At 41.2% G+C, this 21,973-nt stretch overlaps 1 protein-coding gene across 11 annotated transcripts in view; it reads right to left on the reverse strand.

Moving 5' to 3' along the window:
* GPATCH8 (G-patch domain containing 8) overlaps window positions 1-21,973 on the reverse strand; it is a 58,010-nt gene that overhangs the window by 27,256 nt on the left and 8,781 nt on the right. For 5 of the 11 annotated variants that reach the window (XM_040617093.1, XM_040617094.1, XM_040617086.1 and 2 more), the window contains exons 2-4: window positions 13,907-13,981; window positions 8,001-8,018; window positions 5,861-5,933 (exon numbers count right to left, since the gene is read on the reverse strand). Coding sequence is in view for 2 of the 11 variants with exons in the window: in XM_040617092.1 (XP_040473026.1) it covers window positions 5,861-5,933; window positions 13,907-13,981 (148 nt within the window). In the remaining 9 variants the exon portion in view is untranslated. Of the gene's footprint in view, window positions 1-5,860; window positions 5,934-8,000; window positions 8,019-12,873; window positions 12,909-13,906; window positions 13,982-21,973 lie in introns of those variants that run through there. The other 6 variants (XR_005831350.1, XM_040617092.1, XM_040617084.1 and 3 more) reach the window with 3 other exon arrangements.

Consider the following 21,973-nt stretch of genomic DNA (forward strand, 5'->3'; position numbering starts at 1 on the left):
AATTTGCAAGTCAGAACAGAAATCCACTTGTGCTTTTTTTTTAACCTTTAAAACCATGCAACAAAAATACAGTTAGATGGGAACTGAATTCTAGCATTTCCTACCAAATTTGATATACCTGACTTTGCTACCTTGTTAGATAATTTATATGCTCATGAAAGGAGAAAGTAAACCCAAAGTTGTGTTACGCATATTTGTAACTGCCACTCTCTGTGTCATCAGTACACACCGTGAGTTTGCAGCATACCTTGATCAACAGCAACAGCACCGTCTTGACAATTTCTGAAAGGTTTATTGTATTTAGCTTAAGTGGAAGAGAACAAGCATGCAGGAAAAGGTTCACAGCTTTATGTGGCACTGCCAGGAGCTCCTGTTACACTGAACGTGGCTCTGACTGCAGGCAGCCTGCCTCCTCCACAGCAGCATCACATTAGTATTGCTGCTCTCCAGGAAGATTCAACCAGCCCTTCAGAACAGCTATGCTGAAAATGATGCCAAAACTTTGCTAAAAACATAAGCAAACCAAAAGGAAATTATTACTAAATAGGAAGAAGAATCAGGGGACAGAAGGCATTTCTCTTGGACCAAAGGCCACAGGTAAAGCTACTGCTACTTCAACTAACTGCCCCAGAAGGGACCTCCCTTTTTTAAACATAGCCACATGCAGCTTCTATTCTCTGAAAAACAAGATAAACCAAGTACTATTACAAAACAGCATCACACAAAGCATTGCCATCCACTTTGGAACTTCACTTAGTTTCACACTGAGCTACATTTTCATCACAACAACCATCAAGCGATAAAAGATCTGCCTTAGTCCCCTGCAGACAACCAAGAAGCAAACCTTACACGTGAAGTTTCAAGGCTCAATTCTAGCTCTACACTAAAGCCCCGTATTATCTAAACGATTTGATTCAACAACACAAAACATTTAAGAGTAGCTATGCCATGACAAAAACGTATGTTATCTGTTGCCATAGCAAAACACTACATTCTGATTCACCTTTCAGAGATACCACACAAAAAAAAAGAATAATCCCAGTCTTGGGAATACTGTGGGACTGTCAATTAAATCAATGTTTTCACATGTATCAAATTAATCATACACTACACACAGTCTGTGGTACAGGGAAACCTAACACAACTGCTTTTTTTACAGGTGTTGGAGCAGTTTTTACAGCATCAAGGTTGCAGTCAAGGAAGCATGTTTCCTTAAGAGAGCACTTCAAAGAAGCAAATCTAGAACAGTGTCTTGAGTAAGTACAGTTGTTACCCAGTGCTGACCCACAGGGCAACTAGCTAAGTGTGAACTAGACCTGTCCACCAAAGCTGGTCAATCCTTGCTCAGAGTCCCTTCTATATGGCCAGTAAACACCAGGCAAACCTTCCCTCCTGACTGGTCTACACTCTGCAAACTGCCTCTATCTGCAGCAAACCACCCCGCAGAGCTGCCCACCCCGCTCCCCTCCACAGCCCCTGCTATGACAGAGGGACCAGCGGTATAACCGTGAGAACAGAGGGGGATGGCTATGAATTAACTCAGCAATACCAGAGGTGGGGGCATTCACCAGCCTTTAAAATCTGCCTGCTTGCTCCTAGCTATCAGGTCTACCCTGTCCACATACACGCTACAGGCCTGCCCTCATCCCAGCCAGCCACCTAATCCTTTGGGCACGAGTCCCCAAATGAGCTATGTGACCGATTCAAGAGAGCCAAATTAAAACATTAGCCCATCTGAAATGCTAGATCATTTCACTGTGCCCTACACAATATCCTCTCTCCAAGTGCATCAAGTGAAGTCACATATTACTGCATTTTCTGACAAAGCAAGTAAATAGCCTTTGTCTTTCCTAAGGATAGCGTTCACCACCTAAGGATAGTGTTCAGTTTTCCCTAGTCTAATGAAATGAGACTGTTTTAGTCTTGCACCTACACCTCTAGAGTACCACAACCTCATATTAAATACACCAGTCCAAAAAAAACAACCAGAAGTTTTCAGCACTTTACTTTTTTAAACAAGACTTGTCAAAAATTTGAACACACAGGGAAAATGTGAAGAGCTTATAAAAATATTTTCAAAAGTATGATTAAAATCATACCACTTCTGCGTGTCAATCTCTCAATGCTTTTCATAATAATACTTTAACTTAATATGAAATACTTATTCCAAGAGAAATCATTAGAGTATTTGACTGCAAGATTTCACTCAGCCCTCTCATTCCCCTTCTGACTTACATAACTCCGATTTATTCACAATCCTCGCTCTCATTTAGCACAGGACTTCACATGAAGGTCAGCCAGGGTTTTTAACCACATCTTTTGCTAGTTTTATTTTTTCAGTAGAACACAGAATTCTACGTTATCAATTACAAGTGTTCCCCCTCAAAGAGAAAACAGTCCACAGTCACAATTTTGTCATTTGTTAGAGCACAACCACCACACAATCTCTATAGAAAAGTGGTTCCCCAAGCAATACTTCCCAAATTAAAAAAAAATCCCTGTCAGCTGGCAACCCCCTCTTCTGCTTTTTCATATTCACTGGCTGTTAGCAAGTCAAAGCATCGTCTCCCAACATAACACAAGTTGTTTGTGGAAAAAAAATGTGAAAAAACATCAGGAGAAGAGATGAGCAGAGGAATGACTCTGCTGAATTCATTACGAGCTTCTCCGAACCTGTATTCTAGCACCTGCATGGCCAGAGACAACAGCACTATCCCCTGTCTGATACCCTACTCAATATGCATCTAAAAGAAAAAAAAAAAAAAAAAGATGCAGACATGTTAGCAGTTAGGACACAGCTTCTCTTACGACAGTTACATCACCAAGGACATGGATCACTTGCTCCGTTATCCAGCGCGACTCTTCCACCAGCTACAACAGTTAACAAGACTTATACCACCGTAAGGAGCTGCCCCAGTAGGCACAGAACTACTCTGCTTCTGAGATTTTGCAGAATGAACCAATCTGGCGGGTACCTTTGTACTACAACGGCAGATTTTTACCACCAGCAATTGGCAAATGTGAATTTTAGGCTACTCCAGCTACCATTCAGAGAATCACTTCAGCATTCTCACCGCGGGATTATATCCACAGTGGGTAGTTAACGTGAAGGAAGCCATCACAACAGTACAGTCTTCCAGTGTGAGGTTGTTCTTGAACAACAACATAACGACCTTACTAGAAAAAATAAGCATTCATGACTGGCAAGTACAATGTAGCAAAACTTTCAGATTCACCAAAACTGAAGAGGGAGCCCCAGTGCAGATGAACATCTACAATTAAAAACTACATAATAAAAATAAGCACACATCAACTTCCCTTTAGACTCACCTGCATGGGAAAAAAGGTAAATATAATAACAATTCCATACACGTAAGTCAAAATGTAGGGGTTTGAGGGTTTGCTGTAAAGGTCTTCTGCAGTAGGTCAGATACCATATCCACAGCTAAAGGCTACTTGAAGCGGATCTGCTTTTGCCATACCTCTTAACCATAACCTGTTTAAGATTTTAGGCTCAAGCACAGCACAAAGCAAGCAGAGTTAACAATACGTATGCTCTGCATTTGCTATTCTTGCATCTCTAGAAATCTCTCCTGGTCTTTTCTGAGCAAGAAGGGAGCGTGGAAGAGGGGAAGAACTTTTTTGTTTTGCTCTACCGTTCTCAGTGCACACCAAGCAACTTCACTCTTCAAACTCCTAGAATAAGTTTAAAATTGGATGCAAATATTTCCTTCCTGGCAGTTTATATTTGGATTTTGGGATGATCTAAGATTCATGTAAAAAGGTCACTGGATAATGAATTAAACACTCCCAACATGATCACCATCAATGCCACAGGCAACCGCACAGGCTGTAGCGGCTCGTAACTAAGAAGGAGCACCCTCAGTGTCTTTATGTCGAGCAGAAGGGGAGCAGCAGCCCTCCTCTGCACCCTCTGCCTCCCCAGCACCGCAGCCGGAGAGGCTAGCTGGCTGTCAAGGTGGACAGGACACTGCTTTCCTTCCAAAAGGTGAAGGCACTACAATTCCTGCACGCTCTCCAAAGCGTGCATTAGGAAGGTTTCAGACCCGAGTTAAACTAGACAGGCTATTTTTACTCCTACATTTCTATTAAATTGCAGGAGGCGCAGGAAAACCCTCATAGCCCATAGCCATGATTTGTCTGTAGCTTCCAGGCAGTTCAAATCACCAGAGCTTCAATAATATCGGAGTAAGAGATATGGTACAGATTCAACACTTCGAAATGCACAGTGAGAAAAAAATCTACATCTGGACAAGTATCAAAATGCAAAAATGGGCAGCCCTGGCTCTCCCATCCTCAGGACACAGTGACACCAGCCTCCTGCCCCAAACAAGGCTGTACAGTCATCTGCTGTTTACTCCATCATGCCAGTGCCTGCAACACTGTGCAGCACAGGGCCCCTCAGGGCTGTGCTTTTGAATCTGGCTGGAGCCAGGAGAAGGCTTTAGCTTCTTTCAAGTCTCCATGTTTCCACACTGGTGACGCACAGAACAATACAGGGCACCCAAAAGAGAAAACAGACCAAATTACACATCCAGTGAACGCCATGCCAAAGCAGAAGCCCAAGAGGTGACAATTTACAACCACGTCCTGAGCTTTGGCACCAGCACGGGACACGAAAGGACTGCAAGAGTGCCATGCATTAACCAGAGGATTTCAAATGAAACCGTGTTAGAGGAAGCAAGAAGCATTAACCACCAACGCAGTCCTGTCTGAGAAGTTAGAGTGCCTTAGTCCAAGAGATTAATATGCATTCCCCGAGTTCGGAGAACTCATTACCTCTCAACAGTCATCCAGAGCACAGAAATACTTATCTCTCTAATGGGCTCACTGTAGGGGCATGGAAGTCCAATTACAAGCTCCCAGGTCTTCAGACTAAGGGTATGGGAACACGAGTAAGTTACTCTGAGGAATTCAGGGCACACCTGAGTTTCAAATACTTCAGGAGGTTTCTACAGAAGCCACCCAGGCACACAGTCTCGTGCCTGCGGTAAATACCGAGCACCTTACTCGCAGCATCCCGGGCAGACACTGTATACACAGGCAGTTCCTAGAGAGTAACTGATTGGAAGCACTACCTTCAGTTTTTCCCAACGTGGCTGTGTGCTTTCACCCTGGCTAGAGCCTCGGCAGAACAGGAACTTCTGGCCAGGGGAATGGCTAAAGCCACCCACCTGAACTGGGCAGCACTGGCTCAATTCACATCATGGGATTTAGTGTCACGGGAAGACTTCAGGCTCAAGACAGCATGAGGACTAGGTGCATTAGTTCAGCTAGCGCTACAGCGTCTCAAGATTTGCTAAATCCTTGACAAAGATTGCTGGTGAACAGAAGTCAAACCCGTGAAAGCCCTCTGGAGAAACTAGAAGTGCGCCTCTCCCATCCGTGAGAACCTCTGCCACCACTTTCAAGTCTTCAGTGGGCCCTTTTACTCGCCTTCTAATGGCTTCTGACACCACTGTGAAACATGCACACAGATAATCGTAACTAGCTTGTATTTTTAATTCTTTTAATATCAAAGCATCCAGCCAGCAGAATATCATTACAGAAGCTGCACAACTACCTGTTAGTAAGTAGGCAGTTAATTCACCTCCCTCCCAAAAGGCCAAACATGGTGATTCTTACACGTACATGACACACACACATCATGTCTAACCTGTACCAGTAAGCGAGGCAGCAGCTTCCACTTGCAAATTGCTAAATAGGAAACTCAACAGTGCATTTGTTTGGATATATTAATAATGGAAAGAAAATCTAATCTAGGAACAAAAAGCAGAAATAATTTTGTTAAAGACTGAAGCTGGTGTTGAATGTTTCAGACACAAGCTACTGGACTTACCCTGCAGTGACTTTCCCAATCCCTGGCCCAGCTTCCACCCATGTTTCTGGAGTAAGCGGTGTCCAATATTATCCTGACAGACAGAACAGAGAAAACAAACCAAAAATATTCCAATAATATATTCTTCCCTTCCCACTGACATTTAAACATGTGATGAGCAAGAGATTTTCTACATATATATGCATGCAAAAAAATGCTACTGAAAAGGCAATATATGCCCAATAAAAGGGAAAGACAAATGTCAAAAATTGCTGGCTAGAATTTTTCCAAGGGGATGGGGTATTAGGGACGGTCACTTTCTGATGGTGTGCTGGGCAACTTTTGTGCATCACGTTTAAAATAAAAAAATAAAAAAGCAATGTGGGAGAAAATAAAGGTACCAATAAAAATTGACAGTAAAAAGCATAAAATCAAGCTATTTATACAATCATATCCATCACCTAGACAGCACCACTTAAGATTTTTTTGTAAAGAAAATCTACAATGTGTTTAGTCATTTTGTTTGTGTGTCAGGCTTTTATAATACTGAGTAAGTTGTAAGTGCAAGACTGCCCCACCACTAGAAACCAAAACACAATCATAGCAAAATCCAGGCTAGACTTGATTGGGTTTTTTTTTATATATGTAATATATATATATAAACTAGCATGCAGCCAATATTAAACTGAAAAAACAGTGAGGTTAGTAAAACAAAAAAAAAATAAAATCAATTAAATAAAATGAGCTCAAGCACAGACTGGGTGATGCATTTCACATGTAAACTAACAAAAATACTAAGATGTTAGAATGAAACAGGCCTAGCAATAAGTTAACAGCAAGGAACCATTAGTGCATGTAGGGGAAACAATAAGCATAATGTCTCATCTTCCTAAAAAAGATGCTATTTTGGAATAAGTGGAAAAGTACTGACGCAGCAATTAAGTGTCAGCTTTTGAAAATAGGGCTGAGCAGGGCTTTGCGTGGAAGTCATTATGTTTTTATGCAAGATTTCTTCCTCCAGACAAAGAACAAGAGTGCTAATGGCACCCTTGCAACCATCTGAAGCTGATCGTTTATCCCTTACTGATCAGTTTACCCATTTACGAGCAGTGACCAACTGTCAAATCCTCAAAGAAGGCCTCTCTAGTTAGGACTGTGTTCACCTTCTAATCATAAAAAATAAAAATTAGGTATGTATTTGTTGATTATTAGTTGTCATAAGGCAAACCACAACTCAAGATACCACAGGAATATCCTGAATTATAACAGGCTGTGAATCTGTAACATTGGGTGGTACATGGAATCTTAAAAAAAAAAAGTGAAATAAAAAGATATATATGCTGCAAATTTCTTTAATTAAATAACCAAGTTGTCAACAGAAATCAGGATAGCAGTGGTTTTTTCACTCACTCCACATTGAAGAAAATGACCACACAGTTTGCAGAACTTTGGTGAATCAGCTTGAAAGACACAATCTTCCCAAAAGATATTGGCTGCATGGATACATTCTTCCTCAAAAAGATTCTTGCAAGTATAAATTTAATTTTGTTTTCTGATATACCACTAAAGCAAGACATTTTGCCTTGGTGTATTCTTCAAGGCAAGACTGTACATCTTTCCCACACTACCCACTCTCCCCCAGGACATAATTAGGGCTACATGGAAAAAAAAAAAAGTAAGGAAATGTCTGCTTATAAAAGCTTGCATCTGTGTATGCAAAAAAAAAAGAAAAATTAACAGATACGGATTCCAATCACAAAGACCATGGAGAAGACTACCTGTTCGGAAGCATAGGAAAACTTACCTGCAAGCATATCTGCTGCAGACCGTTTCTCTAACGGCCTCAACAACTGCACAGTCCTTCATGCAAAAGGGGCCCGAATTTTGAAGGTTTTGTGGTTACCACGCTAATTGTTCTACCATTAGCATTGCCAACGGTGTCTGACAAAGGATTATTGAATTGGATTTTAAAAGCCGGTGCTGACAAAAATGGCTGCATTTTCAAAAAGAGGACAAGGAGTACTTTGCAATCTTTTGCTAAGTGGAGATGAGACATTGTGCTGACTGTGTTGTGTTATGAATGCACTAAAATAAAGACAGATGAAGCAGTATGCTATTTCCAAAAGCAGTGCAAGTGGAGTGAAAGCATTTCCATACGAACCTGGCTTTAAAAACTGGGCTGTCAAAAGAACAGTTAAATGTAACACAAAGTAAGAAACTGTCCAATCACTAATGGTAGTTTTTCTTTTGCTTTGTTTTCAATTCACTGCTTGCAAGTAATGTATTTATTAAAGAAGAGTGAAAGCATAAAATAAATTCAACAAGTCAAGACCAGCTGGGAGATTCAAGAGCGGTGTGTTGTGACTGACACAGTGAAGGGGTAAACAAATGTTAAAGGGGAAAAAGAAAAATTTAGAAGGGTTATACACATTAGCACCACTTTTACAAAACCACTCAAGAGGATGGTCGCAAGTTGTTTGACAAATTGGAATTATGCCTGAATATTATCCTGTCTCAGTTCCCAGGAAGGGGGTGGTTTCCCCCCCTCCCCGATCAGTTCCATGTTTGCTTAAGCAGTGAAACTACTTCCAATTTAAAATATTACTGAATTGAAATGGAGCATCTTCTGATTCAGTCAATAGGGAGAACAACTCTAAGAGTTTAATATTAACATCTGAGCTGGGACCTAGCCATTGGTCTGCTCATATCTAGCCATGTTTGACCTCCTTCCTCCATATTTCACATCACTACCACAAACCTCTCCGAGGCAGACTGGCAGGACTGCTCTTCAACATAAATACTGCCCTAAAAATTAAATCATGGAAGGCCAGGCTTGCTAGGCTCCCACATGACAACCAAACCAAAATCTGACACAGGGCAGCAAATGTTGCAACAGCTGGTAACTTTTTTTTTAAATTGCATTTTTAAGTGAGAGTTCTGTAAAAGTGTGGACTCTTTCACATAGAAACGTCTTTTTTTTTTTTTTAACACCAAACTTCCTGTCAATGTCAAGAACTGTCATTCCTTTTGACTAAACTATCCTCACATAGCAACTTTCCTACAGGAAGAGCTGCAGCAATCTACACCACCAGCAGCCCAGCAAGAAAATCCCCCCATTTCTCAGTGGAGAGCTGGCACAAGTCTCCTCACTTTCTTACACTATCGTTTTGGAGCTCCTTGTGTTACAACCGCACAAAAATTATTGAGGCAGCCAAAATTAACTCTCCCCACAGGTGTCTGAGTGAGCAAGTGAGCTCTCATTTACCATCCAAACTACTCACAACAGCAGCACTATCTGTCTGGGCACTCAGTCATGGAGACAATACTGGACACCAGATTGCAGGGTGCTCAGCTAAGACAGAGCGGATCAGCAGGCTCTTGATGGAACAATTTACACCTCCTGGCATTACTCTCACCACTCTGGAGCTGTTTAGTAGTGATAATTTCTATTTACAGATGGAGAACTTTGCATTACAGATGAAGCGTAACTTCTTCAAAAGCACGTACAAAATGTAAAGGTCTTGACTTCACCAAACCTTCATGGGAGTTGGCTAAGCTACTTTGGAAAAAAATCTCATCCAAAGTGACCTTCTCCAACAGCATTCCCCATCCTGTGCCCTTGATTGCTTTCCATGGGTATCAGCGATTCCTGATCAGGATATCCCCAGCACAAATTTCTGACAAAATTCCTGGCCAATAGAAAAAAAAAATAATGTATATAATGAAAAGATGCATACAAGAACTGAAAGGTTTGATGATGTTGTAGGTGGGGTATAATCCACAGTCAGTGGATTGAGCTGCATTACAGAGAAACCAAAACACTCGTTTTGCCTAATACAGGTTTTCTGTTTTCCCCACGCCACCCCACGTATCGTGTTCAAGTCCTTCATCTCTCGGCATCAGCAGGAACCATACGTCTCTTGAGTGGATTGTAAACTGTGCTGACTGTGTATTGAGGGATCTATAAGCAAGGATCGGATGCTACTGGGTGAACCCATGCAAACAAGAGGTTGAAAAGATTCCCAAAACAAAACCTATAGCTCACTACAGATGACACAATGAAGACTAGAGAGAAAAGCCAAATAGTAATGCTACACCATTCAGCTTCAAGAAGCACATTATTTATAGCGCTGTCCACATATGGCTACTGCTAAATGTCAAATCAGCAGCCTCATCAAATTACACTTTGGAACTAGTGGAGTCCACAGATCTGTACAGATATACAGTGCGACAAAACCCAGCTTCAGCTCGTACAGTCGCCTACGATAGCCTGTGATCATCAAACAGCTACCAACTGAAGCCTGAAACCTTGTGTAGTTCAAGGACCTCCTTGTGTAACTCAGCAGAATTAGAGAGAGGAGGGGGAAAAGGACATTTGTTAGTTATGACAAGGACAAACTAACAAGCTCCAGAATAAGTGGGTGATACGCAGTCTGGCCTCCAACCTGCAACAGCGACAGCTTGGTTTGACTCCCTGACACTCCTGTGTGCTGCCTGCACAGGGAGAGGGCTGCCTTCTCATGTAGGCTCTACGGGTACATTGCTACCTCCTACTTGATCCGTACTGCTGGGACAAAGAAAACCATAAATTCACAGCAACAAGATTCAGTAAACAAGTAGAAATAAAGAATTAATCTGAAGAAAATCTGGATTCTATTAAAGCTGCAATACTTTTTGACTTCCCATCCGAGCACCTGAACTCAGTGCACTTTAAAATATTTTAAAACAAATGCATGCAGCGTCTTGATTTTAAAAAAGGGTTCAGTGCTCTGATTCTTCAAGGACACCAGACACCAGTTCCACTGTTATGAACAGGCAGTGTAAATGCCGCATCTTTCAAACCAGAACAAAAAAAATTGTTACTTGTGGGGGGAAAAAAAGATAAATAAAAATCAGTATTTGCAGCTATGAAGAGTCCATTGATATGAAATATTTTCTTCAATTTAGTAATGGAAAATAGCTGGCTTCTCATTTAGGCTACGTACATCCACTAGGCTCATGTCAGCTCTATTTTCCATAAATGTACTTTGGTTATAGTCGCATGTTTCAGTCCAGACATCTTTGGCCTAAACAAGCTGTACAAAGCAGGATTTCCACAGGAATGAAAATACTAGTGTGCTAATTGAGGACACATTTCAACGTTGTAATGATCTGTAGACTCCCAAACCTATTTTTCCAGCCACCTTTGAGTTGCATGCTGTAGCAGTACAGTCAGCACCTCTCAACAGATAATGCTGCAGAGATGGATCTCACTTCAGCAGTGATTGTCAAACATACACTTCAAGTGAAACCTTTTGCCCCCTGGGATTTCCAAATGCAAGCTGCCTTTAGTCTTTAAAGCATTTTCATATTACTAAGATGATGTGAGAAGCTGCAAGAAGGAATATACTTAATCCAGTCTTTGGTCTGTAGAATAACCAAGTTTTAAACTTTTAACTGGGAAGTGCTTTGATCTGCCTTTGTTATAAACACCCTTCCTCGCACAAAGACATTTGTCATCCAAACTATTTCCATAATGTGAAGCAAAGGCTCTTACTCATTACTCCAAGCAGATTCCTTTTTAAAGGTCAGTTGAATGGCTAACAGAGAACTGGTTAAGGATTATAAAATGATTTGTTAAATTGCAAATATTTAGTTGTGTGGTGCTCGCAAATTACAGATTTGCCTTTACTCCCTCCCTTTCGATTTCAGTTCAAGGATGTTGTTCAAGTCCACTTCTGGGTGAGCAAACAGCATAAAATACAAAGGAGCAGAAAAACCACTATGAGCACCCTTTTCCAAGTGAAAAATCTTGCAGGTGAGGTACACCACTAAACTCTGACAAGAGAACTGTCCCTTCTTTTAGTGTGTGTAATTCGCCAGTTTAATAAGCACGTAAGCAAAATCACACACAGGTGTCAGGAAACTTTATGAAATTATTTGTTTCCTAGATACAGAATTTAAGAATCTACAATGTATTTCATCAAGACCACCTGAAGATCAGCCTTAAGAGTGACCAGGTTGTTTCTGACACCAAGTTTGTTCACAAGACCAAAACAATCCCCCACGCAGCAATCAGTGTCTTTACATTCTGGGACTAGCACATTAAGTCAGCTCAAGTGTGCTCTGATATACAAAGCACAGCTGCTGTGACCATGCAGAACATGTATTTACTCAGTTCTGCAACTCCTTCCAAGCATTTCATGTCCCAGGTTAGGGGTCTTACACCTCATACACTTGTTTCTCTTACCACAGACAAAAGAAGAGTGAAAAACTGGATTTTAAAGCAAGAACAATTTCAGGCCATTCTCTTCTCCTCTCCATCAAACTGTTTTCATATTTAACCATTAGGCTGAACTGTACATATTAAAACCTACCAAAAAGTTGTAAAGATGAAAAACATCCCAATATTTGGATGGTGAGATATATATATATGAATAAAACATTTAAACCATAATTGAATTTAATTTTACTGCTGCAGTCCAACATGACTAACAGCAACAGTATTGCATCTGCAGATGATCCAAGTTGCACCGTAAGTCTGTGCGCCTGTGTTGTTGCGTCCAATATACTCGTTCATGTTGTACATACTTCTGTAGGCATCACTCCCTTCAGAACACCGGAGAGATTTAATCTGTGACCCCTTCTACTCCTCTGTTTGGGAAAATACTTTTAGAAATCAGGTAACCAGTCTAGTTTCTGAGTAGTATTTGAATTATTTTTAAATGCTGATTTCCAGCGTGGCACAGAATAGGCTACCAACAAGTATTTCCCATTACATTTACATAAGGAAACAAGCTTGGCATTTTAATTAAAATCCCCATATCACAACATAAGATTGAAGTATTCACGAGAACATTGAATACGAATTCCCATCTCTGCAGCATTATCTCATGCGTCATCAATTACTGCCATGCCTAAATCTAGCATCATGCCAGCACATTAAGACAGTAGGTACTATATGCAGTGTTCACTGGACCAGAAGAACAGAAATAAGAAGAGGGAAAGGAAACCCTAGAGAAGAAATTAAAAAAGGCAGACCGTGCAATACAAACCAGATCATGGCTGCTTAGCTAATATGGGCCAACTGCTGCGGAAGAAAAATGTCGAACACCCCAAGTTGTGTAAATTTTTTGTAAACATCTAACACGCACACAAACACACACAACACCAACCTACACATGAATGAGAAATACTGATCTTTTGCTAACACTAAGTTTCTTCTAAGCGCAGACTAACGTGAAGAAACTTTAACAGAGAACTTAAATTATTAATAGGGAAAAGAAACACTCAACAAGTACTTTCTTAACTAAAATCTAGTTTTAATCACAACTAAGCGACCCTCGACTATTCACTGCATGTTTTCTTGCTCTCATACTGAAATTGCAAGTGAAGCTTAGCTAAAGCCAAGTACCAAACTTAGGTCTGATTTAGGCCAAACAAGCTATCGTGCCTAAGACTAGCAGAAGATGTTTTGCAAAGAGAAAAATTAGAGCTCCAAAAAGCTTAAAAAGCTAAAACTAAACAAAACTTAATTTTTCCCCATCTTATGGCTGTACTCTCCACACCTAATTCAAAGTAAAGCAACACTTTACAGAAACTCACAGAGCAGTTTCAGATTCATGGGGAAGGACTGCTATACTAATACTGTAATGCATCCGTGTTTCCGTACTGCCAGATGTCATTCTAACACTTTAACACACCAGTAGCTTTCAAAAAATATAAACTAAGGATCAAAATACATTCTACTATTCCATCAGGTTTGCATAGGAATTAAACTGATTCTTCAAAGAAAAGTATAAAAACTTAACAAAATAAGTATCTTTGAATGAATGCATTATTTTTACATAATTTCTGAAATATCATGTTGAACTAAAACTGAAAGCACCTACAGTTTTAGGAGAACTACTTAAAGATTTAATCCCAGGCCCACTTAATCTTAGCATGCAATTTACCATTAAAAAAATTAATCCTGTACTGACAAAAAGATGCCCACTCCTATCAAATTTGACTGCATTCACGTCCAGTACCATCCGATCACGGCCTAATTTTTGGTGGGTTGATGATGCTGATAGGTATGTATCTTACCGATTCTATAGGCTTGTCTAGAGACGCCTGCTCTATCTCCAGGTGCCCTTCTTCATATTGATCAAAGTGATTGCCCTGTAAAAGAAAATGAGGGTTAGCTCTACAGCACAGAATCTGTTTCCAGCAGTTTAGTTTTAAGATTCAGGTTTGTATACTGTGTTAGACTATGTAATTTTACCAACAAACGAATTTATTAATACAGGCTCAATTCAGTATACAGGCTAGAGAACGAAAAAACTACTCTAAAAACTAAGCCAATTTGATGATAATCATAGACTATGGAAGCTGGCAAAACATCAAACATTTATAACGACAATACTTTGGGTTTTTCTTTCTTTAGAGTCTACGAAAACACTGATCATAAGCACCAGTGCTGGCCTTAAAACCACACAGGACAAGAAGCAGAAGGTATTGACCCCACCACCACTACAAAGAGGTTTTTTGTAGCCTTTTCTTTTTTCAAGAAGGGTAATGCTTTCCTCCCAGCAGCAAATACAAGCTGCTCGAGGCATACGTGTAATTTCACACACCTTAAATCAACAAAAACCCACAAGCGGTACCAAATAAAACCTCCTCCAAGCTCGGTCTGGAGCAGCCCTTTCCTCGAATCTAGGTAACTGCACAGTGAACCGTTAGTAGAAGCGATCCTCCGACACACGAAAAAGCCGTTCAGTTTCAACCCCGAGCAGTACCCCCAGCCAGCTGACCACATGGCCACACAAGCACATATGTTGGCACAAAGAATGCCGGGATGCATGTGTGGAGCTGCTTATTCCAGACATACCAGCCTAAAGCAACTGAGAGCACAGCACCTAAAAGTGCTACACAAAAAATGACAGGACTGAGAAACACGTCTGAGAAAAAGAGAGATGGACCAAGAGATACGTAGGGAAGCATACTAATAAAGCATGCAGATACTCACACAGCAAAGAAAATACTAGAAAGAACAATAAATGCAAGCACCTTGCTTCCTCACACTCTTGGAGCAACTCCATGAAACATCTTTAGTCCTATAGACTGGCCACATATAATAAATCAGACAGAAAAATTAAATAGGATTGTTAGGGTGCACTGTGCCCAGCCTCCACCGATACACATCAACACGCCCTGAAGTGGGCACATTCTCCCCGATCCAGTGGTGCCTTGTAAGCACAGTACAACACGAATGACAGCCGCTGGAATAGAGACTAGAGTTGAGCAATCCTCCTCAAGCATCTGCTATGTATGGCAAAATTCAATCTTCCCACGCTTTTGCCTGGATATTGAGGGTTCATGAGCTAGGAAGGCAAATGGTGGTCTCTGTCCTCCAGGATAACCTTTGGTGCTGGAACACCATCAGTGTAAACGGCTATTTCGGGGTGGGGGGTGGATAAATAAATAAATCTCTGTTGTAATTTCAGAGGCTTCTGAAACCTCAAATTCCTGAAATTGCAAACATGGTGAAGCATTTTTGACCTTTCAATAGGTCTAGATGTAGTACTAACATCCACCGTTGCTAGCACTGACCCGGAAAGGAAAATAAACTTACTTTCTAACTGCTAACTCAAAAGCAAACGGCAGAGGTGCCTACAGCTGAGACTAGCACAAAAGCCATAGAAGGGGGTTGTTTCAGCAGACTTTCCTATGTTCCCTGCGCACTGCTCAGCGTCACAGCCCTGTGAAACCCCAGGAGGTGTTAAAGCCTTGGCCACCCCCCACCCCCACCCCCCAACTCCTGCCCCAAGCCCTCAGTGCCACTGAAATCCTTCTGGCTGCCCAGCGTACACCGAACACCTGGCAGTTTTTATTTGCATCCCAGCTCCGCAATTACTTTGAGCAGGAACACCTAGCACCGCTGCCAAGAGAAACATGTTGTCACTCTTCTCCTTTCTACCAACACTAACTTTTCCCTCTGCACGAATTTTAATGAAAGCCAGCATACGAAAGAGCAAATCACAGTTGTAATGGACTGCCTGTTGGAATTTGCAAGCCAGGCACCAGTCTCAAAAAGTCCTCTGGAACGAGCATTTGTATCCAGTGAGGCAAATCTGCAAGAGACCATCTTGACAAAAACCTGCTGCCAAGAAAACGCGCTTTGATGCTGGTGCCCCAACTGCTAGCCTATACATCATCTGAGTCCACAGCGATAATTCACCCAGGCCGTGCTCTGCTCCCAGTACTCTTCTTTCCCACGGCCTCCCCAGAGCAAATGTGGGGCTTAATCTGCAGGCAGCAATCCACTCCCATCCATTTTTTTTGGACAGCCTTCAAGAAGCAAGCTGAAGGCAAACTTACCATGCACATGCAGTCATGGAGCTGCTTTAAAAAAAAAAAAGCTAGTAATTCTTGGAGACAGGCACAGTGTAGATGTACAGACTGTACATGTGTGTGCTGTGAAGTCAGGGAGCCCAGCAAGGAGAAGACAACATAAAACCTGCCCCAATGGCAGAACAACACAGCCCAGGCTCCCAAAAAGTAGTGCCCAGAAGAACAAAAGCAGTCAAGAGCTCACATGCTGTTCAACAAATTTGCATTGTTGAGTGCTGAACATTACAGAAAACACATTACTAAAACTTCATATAAAAAAATTAAATCCACATAACACTCAGTTAAACACTTGAAACACTCTCAGCAAAATCTAAGAGATACTTCCCCCTCACCTAATTTCACTATGTGATTTGCTGCCTGCAGATAGCTCAGAATATGCCAACTAAATTACCTGGAACTGGCAAAATATTTCTGCCTACTCACCGTCTCTCTCCTTCAGCACACTGCTTGCCAAGACATTTAAAATTGTTTTTACAAAGGCAAGGGTCAATTCCAGTTTGAAAGCATGCCTGGCTGATTTGAGGCTTTACAACTCCATTCTTCTGTGCTTAAAAACAACGTCTCCTCCCAGAAACTATGCAGAAGACTGAACACTCGTATGTCACAGCCAAATGCAAAGATGCCAGAAAGCAAAGCTATTCTAAATTCCAGTGATCCCATTATTATCCACTTTGTATATTTTGGGGTTTTATATATGTAAATACTTTGGGGTTTATTACCTACTTTGTATTTACTTTGGGGTTTTTGTTACTGGTAATGGGAGTAGGGAGAGGTCGCTTGTTTTCACAAATAACAGCAACATGGATCCTTGAGCTTTCAGAAGAGGCAGGGTGCTTCCCATCACTGTGAACTCCCGGGGAACCCAAATGCCACCCCAGCGATGAGAACGAGCCCTGGTGGGATGCAGACACACTGCTCACTATATTAGGAACTTGGCTGTTACAGGCTTGGTAATTTAAGGCATCAGAATAACAAAGCGTCCAACTGAACTGAAATCAATACTCATCACATACAGACTGTCCTTTATTTATCAATACCTAAAACAAACGATACAGGAAAAATTTCCCTTCCACCATAAAGTAGCTTGCCCTGGAAAAAAAGAGGATAATCCAGCAGTCATACTGAGGTCACGCTTATGAGCGTGTTCAGCCTGATGGTGCCTAACGAGCAAGGAGAAAAATGGTTCTCGCTTCTAGGGCCACGACAAACAGCTTGTTAAGGCGGTGTTGTCTGCCATGGTGGTGATCACAGGCCTTTTGGGGCTGGAGGCAGCACAGTCTGTCCCTTTGCTTCCTCATCCCTGGAGCTGGCTAAGGAACAAGTTGGGGGGAATTCCATCTGCTTTCCTTCTTTTCCAATCCTTCAACCTGGCACATCGAATGGATCCATAGAACATTTCTGTTTTGCTGCATCTTAAGACAATGAATCAGAGGAAGAAAAAATACTTTTAACATTTAAATCTAACAATTAGTTAAACACTAAATGTTGAATCTGTTGAGAATAAACTACATTTTTGGCAAACGTGAACCATAAGCACAGACCACATTTTAATATGTTTTTGATCCATGTCTTCTGCAGACTTGAATGAAGTTTCCCTCTTCAGAGGAAACCTTTAAGCCAAAAGAAGAATTCAAGCCCTACAAAATGGTTACCAGCCCATAAAATAACAGCTGCATTACAACCAGCACTATTCAAAACCCATTCCCAAATCTTCTCCCCTGTATAACTATTACAGAGATGCAGGAAAATCCCAGCCCTGCTAGCTAATGACAAAGTTTCCACCTACTCCCATGGACACGAATTTCAGGGCTGAACGCAGTGCCCTTCTCATCCTCTGCTCTTCCATTTTAAATCTGTCTGTATTGGGCTTTCTCACTTCCTCTTTGTAAAACCAGATGTGTTTGCACTGCTTGTATCCCTTTCTTACAGATGCTACCTCCATCTGAAAAACAGCAGAGCAACTATGATGAGAGGCTTCCACTTAAGCATCATTTATTGCTATCACTTTGTGCTACAGCAAGCGCTCCGAGGCTAGGTGTTTCATTACACACATACTGAAATTCAATACATTTTACTACTCTGATGAAAAGCAAGGACAAGCCTTCAACATCTAAACATTCCTTATTATACACCACACACAGCATTTAGTTTCCTTGTTGCATTCATCTCCAGGAGCCAAGATGTTTGCATCCTGTAATTTTTTTGTGTAATATCATCTGAACTTTGGCTAACTACCCACTTTGGTTACTCACAGTCACATGTCCTCTTTTCTCTACTCCCCTTTCCCATTGTTTGATCTTTGCACGAAGCTCTTCGCCAAACCGTACGTCTTGGAGCCCTCACACACTTAACCACTGAGTTATGAATAGAGCATTTGAAAAATCAACTAACAAAAGCTGCCTCCGTGCAGGATTTTAGACCCTTACTTTCCCTTATTTGGATTGTAAATAGTTCAGAGCTCTGGCCCAACAAATGCCATTTTGTCCAAGATCAAACATAGTGGAGTCACTGCATTTTCTGAAATAATTCAAGTTAAATAGCTAAGGGGAAAGAACACTGCTCTTTCTTTCCTACTTACAAGGTCCCAAACATTGTAGCAGAAAGACCCAGTCAGTATGGTTTAAAATAAAAATAAAAATTTAAGATCTTAATCACACTTTCATCCTAAAATCTTTAGTGGCAAGGACTGTTGCCAATAAATGACTCAAGGCAAGTGAAATGAATTGTTGATTTAAGCCCATTTATCAAAGTTTAGTGTCCCAGAATTAATTCCCTCCCCTGCACGAAGCACCTTTTTAAGCAAGGTGGACAAAGAAAAAGCACGTAAGGATACACAGATATTACATGGGGGGGGGGGGGGGGGGGGCGAGCTTTTAAAAGCATTTTCACAACTACAAGGCAGAAGAAAAATACACACTGTCCTCCCTTCTCACTCCCCCCAAAAGGGTGTATCCAAATGAGACTCAACTTCCAAGCACTGCATTTTCTAATCGTATTCTATATATGAGATTTATATATATATAAAATAAACCTACAACATCATCAATACGATGAGGAAAGAACGGGGAGTCACTTCGACTGCTTCAAGGCTATTAGACCTCCCTGGATATTAATTACTGAACTGCTCTTTACAGTCTGTCCAAGCACAGAGGATATTAAGATGTCAGCATGCAGAATACATTCCATATAGCACACATTCCTGATGGGAATTAGTGGCTCCTTTTATGAACAGCCCTAAGTTATCCATTTTAAAAGAAATGTGGCAGTCTACATTTCAGTAGCTAGGCCAAACCTTGAAACACAGCTCTCATGCGGAGACAGGAGAAAACTACAACAAAAGAGTAGTATAATGGAGACATGAAAGCAATGGTTTTCTTTCAGAATGCCTTCATTCAGCTGTCCTTTCACTTACTGCTCAACAACAGAGCTCAGTTACAAGAACGTTATTAATATGAAAGTAAGATGATGTAATTTACAAAAAAACAACAGAAGTCAAATACGAAAAGCCTAGAATGAGAATACCTGAGGAAAACACTGCCTGCTCCACAAGTCACAGGGATGAACGACGCCTTCAGTGGTGTGAACACAGTGAAGTAAGAAAAACTCCAGCATAAAATCCCACACCCATGCCTAAGAGCACTAAAACCAGTGGTGACTGGGAAGGGAACGTGCAGAATGCAGTTGCCGAGATGTCAAAGCGGAAACAACCTATTTGTGTCAATATTGACTTTCAGGACCAGCTTAGGAAGGTGCACAGACACACTCATTCCCGTGACCATGCAGATAATCTAAAAGTAATCTTGCAGAAAAGCGTCACTATACTCACCACCATTATTTCTTAAATGCACTGGAAAAGAGCACAGCATGATCATGATTGCTTAACTGCACTTGAAAAGAGCACTGCATGCTCCTTAGATATTCAAAAATTAGTTTTACACTGGTAGAATACCAGGAAAAGAATAAAAAAAAATCATCAACATTTACATTGCATTTACTGTAGAAAATGGCATTTTAAAACACTAAAGCAAATCAGCACTGCTCATGCATATTCTATTTATCTATCAATTCAATTAATAAACCTTAAAACTCCCAAAAATATTGTCAAGCCATAAAATTCAGGCTTGTTACCCACAACTGCCACTTCAAAACATTTAACCAAGCCCACTCCCCATTCCCGAAAGCTCTGAAGGCATTAGGCTGTAAATCAGCAGCTGAGACCCTAGGAATATCCGAAAAGAGAAACAAGTACTCACATAAAAGGCCATTTTCTAGCATCAAGTCACAGCAGACAGCATTAGCTACAAATCACAGAATATTTTGCAGTGCCCTCTGGTCCCTGCTCCCACAGGTGGAAAGCACGGGGACATTTCCTGCAGCCACCCCGGGACGGGTCAGCACAGATGCAAGGTCTCAACAGTGGAAGTGCAGGAAACTGAAGCAGCATCTGAACACAAGTGAACAAATGCCACCTCTCCAAAATCCTTACTGTCTGTACACATATGGCACCTTCACAGATCAAGGGGAGGAAGGAGAAAAAAAAAAAAAGACACCGTGTTTCCAAAAGCAAATATCCTATTACATTTCAAATGTTCTTTTTTAAAGGAGGAGATTGAGCAGTTACAGGACCTTTAGGAGGACAAGGCAACTTAACATCCATCAGCTTTTCCCAAAGATGGCTCCAAGCACAACTCCAGCAAGCACTCCGCACCCAGGATACCTGCGGGAACATTGCTACTCCAGCACCAGTGCAGTGGCTGAGAGATAGACATAGGAATCACTCTGCAAGGACCTGACAGAGCACCAGACTCTTGCCTAACCCAAAGAATTTCAGCAAATCACAGTCAATATTCGTTTCGGTTTTGTGCTGCATTTTGCATCTAGTTCTCTTTTTAAAAATCCTGCCAGCTTCGCACAGCCCTGAGCTCAAGTGACCCACCTCTCCTCCCAGCTCCTGGAGGTGATGCACACCACCAGGCATGGCAGAGTTACGTGCCAGACAGACAGGAGAAGAAAAACCAAATGCAGACAAGGATCAAATAAGTGACAAGGTCTGCTAGTACTACCTCTTATTTTAGTTGTGGGGCTCTACCAACCACATCACCTGCTAACATCATCAGCAAATTTTGGTCAAACCAGATGGGAGAGGGAAGGTGTTAAAACCAAATCCAGCTCACCATAACTAATCAACTGTTTATTACACACAATCAAAATGTAATGGGTTCCTAGTTTCTCCGCAAGATCTGTACTGCCTGTAGGATCTGTAAGCTGACTATAAATCTCAGACAGTCACACACTCTGCCCTTTTAAGCTAAGCAGGACCTGATGATGCTACACAATGGAATATCTCCAAAACATAATTGATGCAGACAACCATGTTGATGTTTAGAAATCCATCCAGAGAATTCAGAAACGACTCCAGGAAAGCTTAGCTTAGGAGTGTTTCTTGAATATTCATTATGCATCCAGAAGAAAAAATATTTTTAAGACCAATATGCACCTAGAACATAACTCCATCCAACCCCGCTCGCACTGGAAGTTTTCTTGGAGAATTTTAAAAGCTGTATGGTTTCTCAAAACTATAAAAAGCAATATGAAAGCAACTTTGTACCGGTACCTGGAAAGCCTTTGTTAATGCTTCCCAGAACAAAATTATCCTTCTTCCTGTTGTTCCCTGTAGTGACTATAGAGACACAAAAAAAATAATCTGGTTATCCGTTCCTAGCAACACAGAGGTAAAACATTCACAAACAAGAGCTAGCA

The sequence above is a fragment of the Falco naumanni genome, chromosome 18 (genome assembly GCF_017639655.2).
Source record: "Falco naumanni isolate bFalNau1 chromosome 18, bFalNau1.pat, whole genome shotgun sequence".
Lineage (NCBI taxonomy): Eukaryota > Metazoa > Chordata > Aves > Falconiformes > Falconidae > Falco > Falco naumanni.